The 19,334-nt window shown below is 33.5% G+C and overlaps 2 protein-coding genes across 4 annotated transcripts; one reads left to right on the top strand and one right to left on the bottom strand.

The window, feature by feature from the left end:
- Positions 1 to 8,335: 8,335 nt before the first annotated feature.
- On the bottom strand, positions 8,336 to 13,919 carry LOC122525744 (defective pharyngeal development protein 4-like). The gene is made up of 2 exons (XM_043648670.1): positions 13,701 to 13,919; positions 8,336 to 9,562 (listed from the first exon to the last, which is right to left on the bottom strand). The coding sequence occupies exons 1-2, from the start codon at positions 13,917 to 13,919 to the stop codon at positions 8,336 to 8,338; spliced, it is 1,446 nt and encodes a 481-aa protein (XP_043504605.1).
- A 2,710-nt stretch (positions 13,920 to 16,629) lies between these two features.
- LOC122525476 (polyadenylate-binding protein 2) lies at positions 16,630 to 18,984 on the top strand. 3 transcript variants are annotated; one of them, XM_043648291.1, is made up of 7 exons: positions 16,630 to 16,747; positions 17,765 to 17,901; positions 17,973 to 18,087; positions 18,248 to 18,315; positions 18,402 to 18,643; positions 18,713 to 18,805; positions 18,911 to 18,984. In XM_043648291.1, the coding sequence occupies exons 2-7, from the start codon at positions 17,767 to 17,769 to the stop codon at positions 18,942 to 18,944; spliced, it is 687 nt and encodes a 228-aa protein (XP_043504226.1). In that variant the 5' UTR covers positions 16,630 to 16,747; positions 17,765 to 17,766; the 3' UTR covers positions 18,945 to 18,984. The 3 variants fall into 3 exon arrangements, with proteins under 3 accessions (XP_043504226.1, XP_043504227.1, XP_043504225.1); XM_043648292.1 differs by having other exon boundaries at positions 16,630 to 16,753; positions 18,914 to 18,984; XM_043648290.1 differs by having other exon boundaries at positions 16,630 to 16,753.
- The last annotated feature ends 350 nt before the right edge of the window (positions 18,985 to 19,334 follow it).

Raw genomic sequence — 19,334 nt, 5'->3', positions numbered from 1 at the left:
GTCTATCGATCAAATATAGATTTGATCTCGTTATGGTTATGGTTATGGCGATATGCATAATTGCGTATGCATTTTGTAATACGACACAAGGTGCAATATTGTTTATTTCTTTTTTCCTTTGAAAGCGGTGTCAATTAATTTTTAATTATTGCGAAATATTCGCAATTATTTAAGTTTTTCGTAACGTGTCTTGAATAATTTCTTATGTGTATTTGTAATTGTATTAATCGATTAATAATTTGGTATAGAATTGAAACATTTTTTAATTTATATATTTGTATTATTTAAATGTAGAACACATTTTCTAATGCATCGAGAATTCGGAATTTTGTAATGTTCACTTTTCGATCATTTAAAATTCCTTTTTCTTTAAATTTCATTATTTATTAAATAATCCAACTGAAAAATTTTGGTCGTGGATTATACATCGAATATCATCTTTCCACACATGCCCTTTTTATCTAGTTTTTTGTTACAGAAGTGGAATAAACAAATAAGAAGGCAGAAGACAAAGAATATTTGCAAAATCGATTCCATTGTTTCTTGTCTGTGTTCTGTTAGTACTGTGGTGTTGTTTTTTGTATCTAAATGTATAAATGTATGTATATATGTATGTGTGTGTGTATCAAAGAATACTGCATTCTGTAATAGTATTGTATCGTCATCGTGTTAAGTATTTATTATCGTCCACTGGTGGTTGATATTTTTTTTTATACCTAATAAATAAAATTCAAGATAATAACGTTCTGATTTTAGTATTTTTATCTATTTTATATAATTATTTTAATATTCCTGCGCAGTGATGACTTCGAGGGCAAAATTTAGCTGCAATATAAGAAAAGTGCATTAGTGCATTAAAATAATTGTTTATTAATCGATAGAAGTGTCTGTTGTTGTCTAAAAATTCGAAAAATACGATAAAGATAATAAAAGAAATTGTATAAAAGACAATAATTCAGTCCAACGGTGAATTTCGAATAGAACGGTAAATAAATCGTATACTCTGAGCTTTTAAGCAACAATAAACACTTCTATTGATTAATTAACAATTATTTTAATACTCTAATGCACTCTACTCGCATTACAATGTTGCACGTTAGTGCATATCACAATGCGTGCGTTTCTATTGTAACAATTTGTTTTTTAGATTTTAAATTTGAGTCGATTGTAAATCAGAACGTTTACATTCTTGCGTTAGTTTGCATTTTATATTATAAGTTTGAACCGAATCTACATCACAAAGGGTTTGCATGTTTGCGTGTTTGCATGTTTGCGTTAATTTAGGAATGGAGTACCGTAAATGGGTTCTATTCCTTATGCGTTAATCGGGTCGGTAGGTCGATTTAATAAAACGATGTTCATGATTTTTCATCCAACGTGAATAATAAGTTGGAGAAAAAATTGTTGACGCGTTTTCCGGGCTGTATTTGTTGAACATTTCTTTTTATAATAATTGATTAATGAAATGAATTAGTTCAATAATTAAATATAAAAGTAGAATCGTAGCCCGGGGGTCTCCGAAAACAGCAACCTCCTCGCGGTGAGACCTGGGTCGGTATTGCTCACGATTTATTTAAATTTATTTGTAAAATATGTAACGTGAGCACTACCGGGCGAATGGCTGTACTAAATTCAATCTTAATTTATTTACTTGTTTAATTATCGTTCACTTTATTTTGGTCCTTCCGACAAATTGTTTTCTTCTTTAAATAATCAAATGAAATATTTAAGTTTATCAAATAATTTGTTAAGAAATGAAATTTATATATATATATAAGATAAATACTTACAATATGTTATATGTGTGTATGTACCTGTATAGATACCTCTAATAATTTTATTTTCAGAGTGCAATTTAAATATGCAGAAGAAAATATATTTGTATGCAATGGACAACGTAAATGTGTTGGACAACACTTCAGTCGCGTGTAAGTTGCACACATTTTCCTTTTTTTCTTTTTCTTTATCGTTGTGTTTTCATATTGTAAGACGATCATTTGTAAAGGTAGAAATTATAAACGAATAATGAAGTAAATACTTTTTATGTATAAAAATTAATATAAAAAGAAAAAAGAAAAAACCAAGTATAAGAAAAAGTTAAATAAAGCTCTTCAATATCAACATGTTGAACGTTTCAATGGAATTTTCCGTTGTGTATTTTAGAAACGTTGACGTTAGTATGTAATACTAGTAACGTTTCAACGTTCACGTCAACAATTATAACATTACTGTAACGTATAATTTAAACGATAAGCCTGCAAAGTTGCGCGACCACCTATCGTGAAACTTGACAGCTTCGTGTTTCTGTAGAGAGCTTATCTGAAGATCGTGTTTTACATGTGTCAGTCATATATACACGAAGTATGCTTAAGGTTTGTCCGAGAAGAACTGATTTCTCGCGTATTTTCATTACTATGAAACTGATTTTGGTGCCGCCGAAAAAAAATTTCAATTAATTTCTCAACGACTACGGATAAATTTATTTTTTTTTCTCCGATCGATGATAACGACCCAATCTATCTGTACAAATAATTAATTATATAATTTTCTTTTTTTTCTTCTATCTCTTTCTATTGCAAAGGATTTATTTGATCGCACGATTATTTCTTTTCAACAATTTATCGTTTCGTTCTTTTTCTCGTTGAGTAAAATTCATACGCTCGTGATTAAGATTAAACAGGATTCAATTCGTTAATAATAATTAATCGTAATCTTAAACAAAAAGAGATGACGAAAATAAAGAAAATAGAATGAAAGAAAGAAAGAAAGAAAGAAAGTAAAAGAAATGTTTTCCGTCGCACACGAAACAGTTTCGATGGTTATGAACGAAGACAATCCTCCGACGGGGGTTTAACTTGAACGGGGTTTAGTTCAACGGGGTTTCAAGGGGGTTTTCAACGGGATTTACACGATCGACTTTCCTTCCTCTGGAGAATCGCATTTCCGTTGGTGGACGCGGATGTGGAGTCGAAAGAGTGTAAAAAAAATGCAATTAAGGAGCCACGAAGAAGATTGCGTGCCGTTCCTTTCAATAAAAGTTGCTTTGGCTGCGGGAGGTAGCCTATTGTACACTAGAACGCGCCTTGTCGGCGAATGAAAGAGAAAGAGGTGGAGCGTGGAAGCGAAATGGTAGAAGAGAAATACATTTCTATATATCCCATACATATAAGTATAATATATACATATATATGTTCTTATCTATGTATACTAAGTTCGTACATTATTCTCGTGTATAGAGACAAATGTATATATGTATGTATGTATGTATGGAAGTATGCTTTTAATATGTGTGTTAGCAACATACACGTGTAATATGCGAAAGAAAACGAGGAAGAGAGAGAAAGGTGGAGTGGAAGGGGATGAAAAATAAGTGAAAGAAGAAGAGAGAAAGGAAAGGGGGAGGAAAGGGGTGAGGAAAGAGGGAGATTCGTAGAAGAGAAAGAGAGAAGAAGAAGTTAGCAGAGGGTATAAACGAAGGTTGAAGCGTAAGGTACTCTTTATCCTGTGCTACCACAGCCGGCACCTACGTACACTCTCCTCCAACCATCTTTGTCCTTTTATGTCGGCGCGGATTTGCTTCGAGCCTTGTTAAGTTCTCGCGTTCGAAGCCGCGTTAAAGAAAGAGAGACTCGCGTTGTAATAGCATCAATAACGATGCAAGGACTTACAAGTCGAGATACCCTTACTCTTTCCTTCTTCCTTACCTGCACTCTCTCTCTCTCTCTCTCTTTCTTTTTTTCACACACACACACGCACGCATACACTCAGGTTGTTCTTTTATTTTATCCTTATGCTCTTATCTTCTCTTCTCTTCTCTTCGGCAATTCCATTCTTATGCTCCTCCCTTTCAAGCACGAAAATCTTTTAGTTTTCTTCGTGCCTCGTCCAGAGAGAAAGATCATATCGCGTCTTGTTTTCTGTTTTCTTTTTCTTTTTTCTTTTTTCTTCTTTTTCTTCTTCTTCTTCTTCTTCTTCTTTTCTTTTTCCTCTTTGCGTGATCTTCCTTCTTTGGTTGGAATTAATTTTACAACGTGCACGCACGTCTTCGATATTTTGATTGACAATAAGTAGACTACTTGAGAGTTAAAATACCACACAATTCATAAATATTACTTTTAAAATGTGTAATAAATTATTATTATAAACACAGAAAATGTATTTAAATATATATATTTAAAAATATTCATTTAATTTCAATAACTAATGTAAATATAATATACTTGTGTGTGTGTGTGTGTGTGTGTGTGGTTTATTTGGGTTATATATATATTTATTATATCCCCGTTACGATATTATAACCAATGTTAGAGAAAATGAAAAGTTTTAGATCGAGCGGAGAAGAAACAAAAAGCCGCAAAATAGATTGTCACCGCGAAATAACGGAGGGCATCAGAAGAAAATGATCTTTGCAGAATACACCAGAGTCTTTACCATAATCGCCAACCGTAAAATCTTCGATTCGATGTTTTCCCGGATTGCCGATCTCTCTCTCTCTCTCTCTTTCTCTCTGTACGGCTATCATGAAAGTTTTATTCTAAAAAAAATATAGTGGGAGCATTAAATGAGAGAAAGAGAGAGAGAAAGAGTTCAATACGTAATCGAAACCACAACATCCGGCAGTTAGAGTTAAAGGATTCTCTTTCTGTCTCTCTCTCTCTCTCTCACATGCATACACACACACAAACACATATACATATACACAAGATAGATATCTATTTTTCTTTTGGGATTCCATTTTATCCACGACCGTAAATGAGTATCCGTTTCGTCGATTTCATGCTCGAAAAAGATATTTGCGGACAGTTTGAGAGTGTGCCACGGATCTTTCTAATCATACCGCAAGCATACTTCTATCGCTTCAAACGTTGATCCGATCTTTAAAAAAAAAAGGAAAAAAAAACCTTTGTCGTAACTTTAGATTTCGCAAAATGTCACTCTACGATTTAGGAAAAAAAAAAAAAATAACAAAAAAGATAGAACAGAACCGGATAAATTCGAAGCAACGAGATACGCTCGTGACAGTTTTTTTTTCTTGATACATTTTATCGATCCGAGAATATTAAATTGAATTCAAATCTTGTTAATTATTATTTCAGACAAAAGTACTATTAATTATTTTCAGAATAAACTACGGTAAGAAACGACTGAGAGATACTTTGAACGATTCTTTCACACCTAAATGTAAATGATCGGACAACGCGTTGATAAGCACAACAACAAATTTCTTGAAATATTGAATACAATGTACAAATGATCCAAAGAAAATATAGTTTTGACACACATCGAATTATAATAAATATACAATTAATACTACATCAAAGACAAATTATTCGTTATTATCAATGAATCAAATTTTCTCATAAGTTGATAATGAGACCAAGCTGCTGTAAAGAATAAAAAAAAAAAACCAAAAAAAATGATCGATCCTCTGATATCCATAGGTACAACCAGTTTTGTAATCGACGCTAAGGAATCGATAGGCTGTTGATTCGCTCGCATTGTAAGATCCTATAGGAAAAAAATGAAAAAAAAAAAAAACGAATTAAAAAACGAAAAAAAAGGAGACAGAGACAGAAAAAGAGAGAAAGAGAGAAACGACGAGGCCACCAACGCGTACACGAAACTGCAGTTCATCCTATTAAATCCACCACGGCGTCGATAGAAATAGAAGGCAGGGGTGTAATCCTTTTTATTACACGCACGTACATAAAGCGACTCTTCTCTCTCTCTCTCACTCTCTCTTTCTGTCTCTGTCTCTCGCAGAGGAGGGTTCCGGGCATCAGAGAAAGAAATGAAGCCGGGTCCGGCGGTGGTCCGTATTTCCCATTCCCGGCAACAAAGCGCTTTTAAACAATCTCCATTGTGCTCGGTAATTCCGAGCCATGCGTGAAATCAACACGTTTTTCCACTTAATTGACATACACACACATATTTCGACAACGTAGATGTGATACCATCCACCACCACCCCCTCCCACCCTCCTCCCACCTCGTCTTTCTTCCCTGTTCACCTCATTCATCTCGCGGATATCTCATCATCCGTAATCATATTACGTTGAATAATAATCTCATTCTCTCTCTCTCTCTTTTTCTATCCGAAATTCATCCCAAAAAGTAATCTAATTAATTTGTTGTTTTTGTTGTTATAATAACGTTACGCGTTTGCTCATTAATATCGGATTATAATACTTTGATTTTCTTTTTCTATTTTGTATATTAGAGTCGTATTTAAAATTTGCGTGTAAACAATATTAATGATTTTGTTAAATACAACGAACGTGTATCTACCGGATGATCGATTTATTTGATTTTCTTTCGATACAAATCGATTTTTCTTTTTCTATTTTATATATTAGAGTCGTATTTAAAATTTGCGTGTAAACAATATTAATAGTTTTGTTAAATATAACGAACGTGTCTCTCTTTATACGAGACTATCGATTTATTTGTTGATTTTCTTTCGATACAAATCGATTTCAAATAAATGCTTAGATAAATAATAATAAATTGTAAAGAAAAATCTTACCTTCGTGCAGTTATTTTGTAATCTGTCAATTATGGACGAATAATAAATTCTTCTTTTATATACTTTAAAAAAAAAAAAACATTTAACTAATTATATTTACTAATTACTTTTTTTTTAGTGGGAATGTGTGTTCGATTTATATAAAATTGTGAATAAAATAAATGTATTGACAGTTGAATAATATAACATCGCGTTTTGTTTTTTTTTATTGATTACATGTATATACAATAATTTATTTCACCGCGCATGTATCGTCATAATCATCATCATAATCATAATCATCATAATCATCATCCTCTACATTTACAAATACATTCTTCCGGAGAATATTAATAGAATAATCAGAGTAATTGCATTTTTTTTTTTTACGAAGAAGAATCGGAATAGTTTTACGTTCTTTTTATTTTTTTATTTCGTTTCTTTTTTTTTTTTTGTCGTTTCTTTTTTTTCCTTTTTTTTCATTTTTGTATTTTGTATTTCTCCCTCTTGACTAACCCTTTTTCCTTTCTTCTCTTATACGAGAACGATCATGAGAAATAAATAAAGAGAGAAAGTGTCTATACACTTTAACTAATACAATTACCTTTATACCATAGTAAACGTGGTTTACTATAGCAAGTCTCCGAGTTCTTTTTCTCTCTAATCTCGATAGAAAACTTTTCAACTTTCCGCTGTAAAACGAAAGTCTACTACCATTTGTATATCCAACCATGGTTTCCATACTTTTGTTTTTTATTTTTTTCTTTTCTTTTCTTTTCTTTTTTTTTTCTTCTTCTTCTTTTACTCTTTCCTTTTTTTATTACTCTCATCGATCCTAACTTTTCATTCTATGCACAAAACGGATCATACTTTTTCTTCGCGAAAAAGAATCGTGTAGTGTGGGTATATAATCATATACTCGTAAAGCTTTTATACTCTCGCAAGCAAAAAAAAGATTCAATAAGAATCAATTTTTTAAATTACTTTGTAAAATATCAAAAGAAATAAATTAATAGATAACGTTGAGATATTTTGTATTGATACCTTCGTTAGACGAGAAGGTAAATTCATTCTAATCCTTTTTACGAAGATTCTTCGTTCTCTTAAATTACGTACATTATATATATATATATATATACGTACGTATATTATTTTTTATGTTTTGAATAAATAAAATTTTCGTCGTTCACAATTATCACATTACAGCGTATAATTAAAGAAATTAATAGGACTTGTGTTTTTTTGTTTAATCTGGTAATAAACGATTCCCGAAATGAGAAAGATAGAAAGAAAGAAAGAAAGAAAGAAAGAAAAAGAACGAGAAAGAGAGAGAAAAAGAAGAAAGGAAAGAAAGTGAGAGAGAGAGAAAGAGAGAAAGAGAAAAAAGTCTTTGAACAACAACACCTTTGAGTTACACTAGAAAAGGAATGAAATATTTCTTTCGTCTCTTATCGATTGTCCTTTCAATCCTTGACTTTTCGTATCCCGAAAGAAGACACTTTTCTTATCGTTAACAGAAGTGTTCAAATGTCAGTTCGCTTTATTCTGGAGAACGTGTTCGATGTTCACCAAAATGGCCTATAAGAAAAAACACTGAAACGATCACTGTCTTTATTCGCAATACTGTAAGGAGTATAGAACGATCATTCGAACGATCACTCGAACGATCATTCGAATATAAATCGATTAGTTTAGAGAATATAGAAGATTCTTCTCTTCCAATAAAGTTTCGGTTATTAAATTTTGTATGTTAATCTCGTTCGTTTAAAGTTAAATATATATATATATATATATATCCCGAAATCGTTGTGTTTCTGACAATGAATTTAATTTAAGTCGCAGCTCCATAGGAATGTCTTTGAATAGCCGAAGTAGCAACAGGTAAAGGATAACCAGCAGCATAAAGTGGTCTTGGCGCTAATAGCGGTGACTTTTTCGTAGTCGAATCAAGCGACACACTTTTCGGTTCGACTAATTCGTTTTCGTCGGGTGCGATGATGTTCTCGATGGTGAAAGGTTTCTTCGTTTTTTTGCCAATGGCTAGGGAGGACGATAGGCTCGTATTGTTGATGGTCGAAGTTAGATTAACGATAGGATCTCGATTATTCGGCGAGGATGCCTGAGACGTGACATGATCCGTTGTTAAGTTGGTGATTTGGTCGGTAGTTATGCTAAGTAGAGGCGAGGATCGATTGTTGGTTCGATAGCTTTTAGAAATAGGCGAGCCAGGTGAGATAGAGGAAGTTGGCGATGGCGGTGCCGTGACGATGCTACCATAGATCGCACTGATCCTCGATGAAGACGACAAGGATTCGTCCTCGTTAACGTTATCGCGGTAACCCAGTTCGTAAGGATTGTTATTATCGGCCATGAAACGTTCGTTGTTCTCTCTGACGTCGAGTCCGGGTAAAGATGTACGAGTGCTGCAAAGCCGACGCGTATCCGGGGACTCGGTGTTGGATGGTTGAAGCTGTCCCGTTGTTTGTTGAAGATAAGATAATTGAGATACGTACGGTGAAACGGGGAACGCCGAAAAGTTCCATGTGCCCGATTGAAGCAGGGCAGCTTCGTACGTCCTTAAAATTTCGTTGCTACTCTCGGTACTGGTCAATCTTTGTCTAACTTCCGGCGACAACAGATAATATCCGGCAACAGCTTCGTTGTTGGCATCGAATCCGCTCGGACTTGGACTCGAGCCGTTCGGGAAAGCGGCGTTACTTCCAGAACCAGCCGAACTTATCATCATTCGTCTTTCCTCCATTTCCCAACGCAACAAATCGTCCCTCAATCGATGCAAACTCGCCACGTTTAGCCCTGTCCCCGTCGTACTGCTCGTCGGGCTGTTACTGACATTATTCACTGGCGACTGATCCGAACAAGGTGGTGGCATCGCCGAAGCCAACGCTTGGAGTTCCGATTTTAACAATTCCTTGTCGGGTTTGTGAAGTTTAAAACGTTTCCGACGACGAAGAAGCGAGCCATTTTCGAACATGGACAGAGCACCTGGGTGAAGGGCCCAATAGGCACCTTTGCCTGGTCTGTGCGGTCCACGTGGTACCTGCAACGTGGAGAATATTTTATCAGTCGCTTCGAATTTTTGCCATATTCGACGTGTAATCGAGGGGGTCCCTGATGTTTATCGCGTCTTACAATTTCACTATTCTTATGTATTTTCGTTTCGTTCTCTTTGCTCTAGTATATTCATATTCTTAAGTAGATATATATATATTTTTTGTTGATTCAATTGGACGTTATAATCGCATTAAATCGCATTCGATAACAATCGTAAATTGCAATGCAAAAGTATCGATTTGAATTTCCCTTAATGAAATATAAGTATTATTTTTCGATCCCGTTATATTATTAGCGAAGATAATTATTATTTAACTCGATAAGAAAGGTTGGAGTTGGGAGGGGGGAGGCAGGGGGGAGGAATTGGATAGGAAATTATTTGTAGTAGTAGGATCATAAAGAAAATAAGGCAAGAACTTGTTGAAATGATACCATTGAATAGTTTCCTCGGAGATTTTTTTGTCTTGGTTCTATCTATCTTCGGTTACTTGTTAGAAAAGAGAGCTATAGACCAGCCCAGTTCCAGTATCAGCCTATACATCTCATCGATAGTACTATATCTCGGAAGTTGAACCTTAGGCTATCCTTCAGAAGACAGTAGAGAAGAGCACACGAGTTGTTACATTTAACCAAGGATGCGGTTTGTCGGCGCAAATAGTAATCGGTCTCATCGAACGCGCTGTCGGAGGCACTAATAACGTCGACCATAATATATTTTCCTTCCCCTCTTACTACTCATAGTCCGCTTATTATAATCTACCGGGAGCGGACGAGCTTCTTTTCCAATCGAATCAACTTACCCGATCGACAGATAATCATTTCGCCTTATTAAATGTAAAACCTGTTCATTCTCGGTGTAATGAACTTAGCTCCCTCCTTACACCTCTCACCTTACAATATATATTTTTATTTTTTGTTTTTTTTCCTTTTTATCTGTAGAACATGTGACTACTAGTCAATCCTAATAACAACACTCGCATACAAATATACGATGGAAAATAAATTATGCGCTTTGTATCAAAGGATTAAGTATATCGTGTCATCGTCTATCGTTTAACATCTTCAAATAAAACAAATTTTAAAACGCGTATTAGAAAAAAAAGAACAGAAAGAAAAATGATATTAAACGAGCTTGCATATATTGACGTTATTATTATTTATCTGTCCCATAAACTTACTTTGCTTGAAAGGTTTCTATTAATTTAATAAAAATCCCTGTAATTATCATTTTTCAATCACACGCGTTTTGATCTACTTTAGGAACATTCTATTTACTATACGTACGCAAGAATAATAATAACGATATGCATCATTGACTTTTGTCATTAACATTTTCAATGGTGTTTTGCATTCTAACTAGTTTTTATTTGCTCGTACTCGATCGTTTTGTTACGTTTCGCAAACACATGTAGATATATATATTTATAATACAGATATATTAGATAACAATTTGTGTCTAGTCAGCTAATGCAACATTCTTTAATTGATGGGTATCTAAACGAGTTTGATAGGTAATTATATATCTTTGAAAAAGTCTAAAATTATTGAAAAATAATATCTACAAGAATGAAAGTAAATAAATATGTTGACTTTTGCAAATTAATGTGAAAACAACTTTATACAAATGTCATGTCCAGAATTTAATATTTATAATTTGATCGTTTCGCGATTATTGGCTCCTCTCTATTCACTTTTCTGTTAATTTATAATCCGAGAAATATATTTACTCTTGAGGGAAGAAATTAATCAGGATTATATTTGATATCGTAAAATAGACAAAAAAAAAAAAAAGGGAAATTTCTTATCGTATTTTGCGTTTGTTGAATTCAATTAGATTTAAATTCGATCGTTTATTGTCAGAGAGAATATCGTACAAGTTTTGATATCTTTTCGTTGTAAAGAAAAAGTTAGTTCGTCCAAAAGTTAGTTGGAAATATCATTCGACGATGTGTTGTTTCCCTGAATAAAAAGGGGTTGTGAAAAGTTTTCGCAATAATGCTTGCGTGTCTAGTAACACGACGTTTACACGCACATAGGTGTGTATATATATATATATAGGTATATTGAAGATCGCAATAATGTTGCATACTAGGCACAATATCTTATTGGCTGTGTAACCGCCACATGTGTTAATGTTTGCGGTATATTTGAACTTCTACCCTGGTATAGGGGGAAGAAGGAGATAGATATTTTATTATTATTTTTTCGTTTTTATATTCTAAAAGCACATCACCGGTGACATATGGCACATGTCACATGGAATGATCCAACAAACAGGACATCCTGAAGACTCAAGCACAAAGTAAAATATCTTCTTTCTTTTTTCTATTTGTAAAATGTTTGTAGATGATGTAATTGTGTAAGAAAAAAAATATCTAAAATTGCTCGGCTAGATAACTAACGATCGAAATACAAGATAATAATATTTTAGTTTCGATACGCGAACGAGTGCAATTTTCAAGATAATTATGGGAATGAACTATGGGAAATATAGGTAGATTTAAATATCCTTTCAAAAGTGTCTAATCTTTTCCGATGAAAATTATTATTTTTCCCCCCACGGATAATAGATTTAATATATTTCAATGTATTATTCAAACGTTCGAGATTTTTTTGTAGAAAACTTGAGTAGAAATTTGCTTTACTTGTTGAAAAGTTAAAAAAACAAGATTTTTGTCCGACGGCAAATAAAAATGTATAGCAAATAGGTATAAGTATGCATCTAACAAGCAAATTAATTGATCTAACGCGATAACAAATGTTTGATATTATTTTTTATAAATGATAAAATGTATGATGTATATTTTTTACAATAACATGCGACACATTGAAAATATTTGACGTTTGACTAAAAATTACGGGGAAAATTAACTTCTACGGGAAATTACATTATACTAATTACGTTTGACATCAATAAATTTTCTTTAAATGTTATTGCATTATTTTCACAATGAATGACAACGAAAAAAAGGCTCCTTTTTAAAATAAGAATGAATTATATATCCTCAATTTACAGTTCTCCCGATTTCGATCTGTAACTTTTACATTTTCACGAGCGTCACGCGTATTTTTATATTCGATTGATACGAGATCGTGTTAGATGAAAAATTAGACAAAATAGTTGCGCATAATTCGTTCGAATAAAGATCAAAATTAAATTCAAGAAAAATCAAACTCGTGATTATCTTTCTTGCCAGTTTGTTCACTCGTGGAAATGAATTAGTTATTTTTTTAAATTACAAACTAATTTATCAAACAACAACAACAATATATAGAATCAACTTGTACGAAGGAAGGAAGGAAGGAAGGAAGGTAAAGGCGTTATCTTTGATTTCATTTTCGATAGATCGAAATAGAAAAAGAAAGTTGGTCGTGATTCCTGTCGATGAAATGGATATGTGTCGACAAGTAATAATAATACACAAGCCTTTTATTCGTTTGGAGAGCGAAGACGCGTTAAGTCGATGATCAGGTTGGCAGGTGCGAAACGCAGATGGTCACAGAACGTACAATAATAATATAGAATCTATAGAGAGGTGCGAGCCTTTCTTATAAAAATAAGAAAATAAGAATGAGAGACATTTTATATCATACTTTGATAGAACCAACGTTTGAAAAAGGTTATCAAATTTTAACCCACTCGTCCTTTCCGTTCTCCTTTCCTTCTCACCCTTTTCTAATCTCATTAGGACAATTTCTGCAAATTTCTAAATTATCTATAGGCAATTTATATAGAAACGTTATCTTGATCATTTGACCCTAAAAAATACTGCACGCATTGTATTATATATCGAGCACAAACGTTTATACTGTGTTTTTACTATCGATCACACGTGGGGATAATAAATTGAATATTAACGACGAATGAAAGTAAATAAATTATTTTTGAGGGGCATATATAGAAATGAAATTCGAATGATGTTGCATAACGATAAAGAGAAAATAATTAAATGAAAGTGAAAACCGAAGAAGAAGAAGAAGAAGAAGAAGAAGAAGAAGATCGAAATGTGTGTCCGCGTGAACGCGGAATAACTTTGAATATACGGTATAAAATATAATATTGCAAAGCCTTTTATGGGTTTACTGTAATCCTTGATAAAAAAAATCCAAATGAATAAACGAACCTTGATGAAGCAATCGTTGAAGGATAAGTTGTGCCTGAGGGAGTTCTGCCATCGGCGTGTGTCCTTTCGATAATAAGGAAATCGGTCGGCGATAAATTTGTATATTTCAGCGAGAGGTAACATTTTATCTCGCGATGACCATATCGCCATTGCCGTGAGCGATATATAAGAGAAGGGTGGCTTTTGATCTCCGTAAGTATCGCGCGACGGCCGCGGCATTCTTGGAAAGCCAACAGCCTGACGAATGGAAGCTTAGCGAGCGGCTTAGCCCGGGCTTCTCAGGAGACTTCAACACCTATTTCTTCCTATGATTCGAACCATTAATCGACGATTAACTTTGACCACCAGCCAAAGAACTATCATTCTTCTCTCTTCTTCTTCTTCTTCTTCTTCTTTTTCTCCTTCTACTTTTTCTTCTAGTACTTAGCTTGTCGAGTTTAAACTTTGACGAGCTTAGCACCGATAAAAACCACCGATGATAGCTTCTCATCCGAGATTAATCCCAATGCGTGGAACATTTCCCACTAATTCTATCCTTATCCTCATATATTCGGCACGAGGAAATAAGAAAGAGGAAAAAGGATCCTCTTCTTCCTCACCGAATAACACCGATCACGATCAAATTTCGTCTTTTTCTCATTTATTCTATTCACCAGAATTATCCTGTTAGTCCGACACTGTTAATTCACTCATGATGTGTACAAACGTCACTTCGTTATTATACATAAATCGTGTTTGTATCTAACGAGATAGGAGGAGAGATAGAGAGAGAGAGAAAGAAAAAGAGACGGAAATCTAGAAAAAAAGGACACAAATTACTAAGAGATTTATTTAGAACCGAAAGAAAGCGTAGATACTAGAAGAGAGGCTTAGGGTATACTGTATGAAAAAGCTTGGAAATCTAAGCTCCCACGATCGTGTCTCCACGGATACTGGCTACTAACCATACCCACACCCCCGCAACAAGTTCCCCTACTCAAACGTTGGCACGGTAGCGCCTGGGATTGGTTGACGAGGAGCCTCCTCGAGTCCTAGGTCCCACCTGATATTATGGCTTGCCTCCAATCATCGCTCGACTTTCTTTCACGTTAAACCCCTACCCTGGTAGGATCGTTGACGATGGGCGTTTAGCTAGATACGAGGAGGGTATATTTTCTCTCTTTTCCTCTCTCTTGCTCTCTCTTTCTTCCTCCTTCTCCATCCTTCTTTTCATCAGCAAACGCATACTCTTGTTCGCAAAACGGAAGGTGGAGTCGAATCAAGCGAGAACCGTCCCAAGGAACGAGGATTCTCTTGTTCTTTTATTTCGTCTTCTCATCCCCGTGCAACAATCCGATCTCCATGCGCATCGAAGAGGCCGGACGAAGAGGCCTTCCAAGGATGGAGGACGGTGCCAAAGGACGGTGCCAGAGGAAGGTGCCAGAGGACGGTGCCAGAGGACGATGCCAAAGGATGGTGCGAGAGGACAATGTTCCCTGCGTTGCAGCCACCAACCAATCGATTCAGCCGTATGCTCGATGTTTAATGCACGAGTGCACGCCTACCTTGCAGAAACGTACCTTCGAGATTGGAACATTGTCTTTTCTCTTTCCTTTTCCGCACAACTTGCGCGCGCACCTTCTAACAAAATCGCCAAGTGGAAGGGTAAATGCTCCCCTTTTTCTAACAACAACCCCAACATATCCGTGGTTACGCATTTGACGTTAACGCGATATATACAATTATTCCCTCAGTTTATCGATTTGTACTTTCCTAATCATTCTGTCGCATTGATGTCTCCGATTCGACGATTCATTCTTGGAATTAGATGATTAAAGTATAATCCTAATGCATTTCAAGTGATTCGAATTGATTTAAAAAACTTATAATATTTATATTTATTTATTCTTATTCATTGCCAAGCTACTCTTACATATATATATAGATCATCGATCGTTTAAACAATTATATGAATAAACTTGAAATATTCTTTTTTTCTTCCTCGCGAATTTAAATTTATTAGCTTGAACAGTAGAAAATTATACAAATTTTGTAAGTACTTTAAAATCAACTGTAATTTATTATATAATTTGGACACGTGTAAAACATAAGCTTTAACTAGTAATAAATTGATATTACCCTCGATATTAAAATACAAATACGTACAGTATTAAGATGTAAGTCGGCAATAGAATATTTCTGTTTTGTCGTCGGTAAAGAAGATTCTTTCATTGATGTTTGATGGTTAAGTAAATTCCTGTCTTACCATCGATTGATCATCTCATGTTTTCCATCGGTAGGTAATGTAGATTTCTTTTACTTCAAACTCGTTGACTTAGAGTGGCTCAATACAATGTTGCCAATCCCAATATTTTTAAATTCTAACGCAATTGCAGAGTTCTATTAGGATCGTACACTGTGCAAGCAATAAGACCCAGAATTCAGCCATTTCCAAAAGAACGAAAACAGTGATTCCATAGATATTATTTCGTAATTTCGTAGCGGCTTAAACTTGTAATCAAGAAATCGTTAAATCTAGTCTCGATCGAACGACTGTTTTTGTTCTACAATTTAAATCTTATTTCTGTATTTCTTATTTTAGTTATTGAAAGACATGTTTTATTCATTTTATCTTTTCTTCTATAACATAGGATAGGTTCTTGCAATGTGTTGTCGCGATAGAACTCGTAGATAAGCAGTCTGAATTCTCTTAATCGTAATTGGTCGCAAGTGTTCTATCGGAATTGAAGAACATTTAATTGGACAGGTAGTTAAACCAATCAACTTGTACATTTCAATGTTCAGGATTCTCCCATTGGTCGATCGTCTAAATATTCTGAATTCGTTGTTGATTATTGGTCCAATGGGATATATGTATATCCAATGGGATTATAGGATAAAATATAAAGAAGTGTTAAAAATTCGCCTATATCATGTGATGTATTCATCGCGTCAATCTTGTTTGGTTCGTGGTGCGTGCTTAAGCACGGTGCGTAGGTGGAATATCGAAACGTTTCAAGAATTGATTTTATTTAAATATCTTTAAACTGTAAAAAAAACGTCCAAAAGTACGCGTATGTAATACATCTTTCATTATTTATATTAGTAGTACTTAATTGTATAATTTAGGTCATTAAAAAAACATTAATTCGTTACAGTACCATAACCATTTTGATCTAACATTCTATTTTCTTCAAGTTTCGATTTGTAATGAATTTTGATGATATCCTATATATGACATATCTAATTAGATTTGTTTTTACTGTAAATATCTTCTATCCGCGGTTGAAATATTTGCTTGATATATTTGTTTGTACATGGATTACTCGCGGATTGAGTATAATTTAACTGATATTTGAATATTGATTAACCCTTGGATTGGCAATGCTCTCTTAAGAATCCCAGTCAGTCGATACCAGATCACTTGTTACTTCTACTAAAACTTATCTATGTACTTTGGATTTAGTTTCTCTATTAAGTTTATCTTCTTTTTATCTTATTAACGATATTTCTTTTATCAAATATTTAACATTTTTTACTAATTTTATAAATTTTTCCATTTTTCACTAATTTGATATATTTCTCCATTAAAAAAAAGATAAAAGTTATGCATCTTTCTTTTCTATCCTTATTTCTAATACCAACTTAATTAATTTTCTATTAATGCATGTCAAAGATCATTATGATAATTTGTATTGTTTATAACATATTTATAAAAGCCGATCTCATTGACTTGGATTTATTATTACCATTACATACAAACATATCTAAAAGCTTGGACATGAACGATTAAGAAGTAGCATAAAAATGAAAAATTTAAATTCTTACTTGGACATTTCACAAAGTTTAAATATGTAATGTGCATTAAATTAATACATTGATATGTATTAAATACAATGCTAAGAATAGAATTCGTTGATTCTCTTAATAAATGTAAATTTCATATTTGAAAGAGAAATCTATTTATTTAGTTGAATATGAAAACACATGTTTTAATGATGCGTTAACGTATGTAAATTATTTATAAATTAGTAAGAGAAAATTATCATACTAATAACTGTCATATAAATGATATTTTGTTATAGAAATGTCTGAATCAGATTTGTTAGCTAATGACCATATTGATGGCCTTGATGGACTTGAAAATGGTCAAGATGGTGATGCTATTATGCAGTGTGACGCAGTTAAACGCGAATTGAATGAAGCAAATATAGATGATCCAGTATGTGATAATTAAATAACATTATTTTGTATGTTTTATTAAAATATATGCTCTATTTGATCATATTATAGGAACTGGAAGCTATAAAGGCGCGAGTCAGAGAGATGGAAGAAGAAGCTGAGAAATTAAAACAACTTCAGTCGGAGGTGGATAAACAGATGAACATGGGTAGTCCACCCGGAATCAGTAAGATATACTTTTTGTATCTTCCTTTTAAATCCCCTTTTTTAGATCTCTGTAAACATCATTATCCTAATAATAATCACATTTATTTTCCCTTACTTATATATATATTATACACCACCTCTACTTTCATCAGAATTCATTTAGAAATCATTTATTTCAGCAAGTCCATTGAACATGTCGCTCGAGGATAAAATGGAAGTTGATAATCGATCTATATACGTTGGAAATGTAAGTTAAAAATAGTAAAATGCGGTATCCAACAATATTATTCTTTTTCTTATACATGGAAAACATTTTCTTCTTGCATACAACAGGTAGATTATGGTGCCACAGCTGAAGAATTAGAGCAACATTTTCATGGCTGTGGTAGTGTCAACAGAGTAACAATACTATGTAACAAATACGATGGTCATCCAAAAGGTTTTGCATACATTGAATTTGCTGAACGTGATTCCGTACAAACGGCCATGGCTATGGACGAATCTATGTTTAGAGGACGTCAGATAAAAGTTATGCCAAAACGAACAAATAGACCAGGACTTTCTATGACAAATAGGTATGAAGATTGATAATAGATCTTATCTAAGGTATAAGTAATACGAATAAAAATGAATATTCATTGTAGGGGGCCAAGGGGTGTACGCGGCTATCGTGGTATGGCTCGAGGGATAATTCGTGGCAGTGCATACTTCGGATACAGACCTACTAGGAGACTAAGGTATTTAACGTTTTAGATATTTTCTATTAAATAATATTCCTAGACATATTCTAAATATATATATCAAATTGGTTTTTTTGTTTTTCTTTTACATATTTATTCCAGAAGTTACAGGCGAGGCTACTACATGCCCTACTAATCATTTTAAACTATAGTGCTATGGTTTCGGCAATTTCAAGGTAAGTTCTTTATTTCGTTAACACTTTGTAATTTAATTTTTTGTAGATATTTTCTTAAGGAAGAACTTGCCCAAGATTTTTTTTTTTCTTATATAAATATTGAAAGAGCGTTCCTCCTTTACGATATATGATCATTTTTTTATCTCTCGTATGTGTGTTTAAATGAATATAACAATTGCAGCTTTAAACGCGTAAAGCTTCGAATCTTTTTATAACATAATTTTATAAATTCTTCTAGTATTTTTGTTTTTTTTTGTTTTTTTTTGCAAAATTTTAGAAACAATTATTTATCATTTTTAAAATCATACAATTAAGATTAAAATCACATATAAGAGTCATTTTTAAAAATA

This window comes from Polistes fuscatus, unplaced genomic scaffold, assembly GCF_010416935.1.
Source record: "Polistes fuscatus isolate 324 unplaced genomic scaffold, CU_Pfus_HIC Scaffold9, whole genome shotgun sequence".
Classification (NCBI taxonomy): Eukaryota; Metazoa; Arthropoda; class Insecta; order Hymenoptera; family Vespidae; genus Polistes; species Polistes fuscatus.
Note: the sequence above shows the minus strand (reverse complement) of the source record. Positions and strands in the feature narration are given on the sequence as shown.

Coding starts and splice junctions, on each gene's coding strand:
- LOC122525476 (XM_043648291.1), top strand. CDS start 17,767: ATGTCTGAATCAGATTTGTTAGCTAATGACCATATTGATGGCCTTGAT. Junction 18,088..18,247: donor GGGTAGTCCACCCGGAATCA/GTAAGATATACT, acceptor CATTTATTTCAG/CAAGTCCATTGAACATGTCG. Junction 18,316..18,401: donor GATCTATATACGTTGGAAAT/GTAAGTTAAAAA, acceptor TGCATACAACAG/GTAGATTATGGTGCCACAGC.
- LOC122525744 (XM_043648670.1), bottom strand. CDS start 13,919: ATGCCGCGGCCGTCGCGCGATACTTACGGAGATCAAAAGCCACCCTTC. Junction 9,563..13,700: donor TCAACGATTGCTTCATCAAG/GTTCGTTTATTC, acceptor TCCACGTTGCAG/GTACCACGTGGACCGCACAG.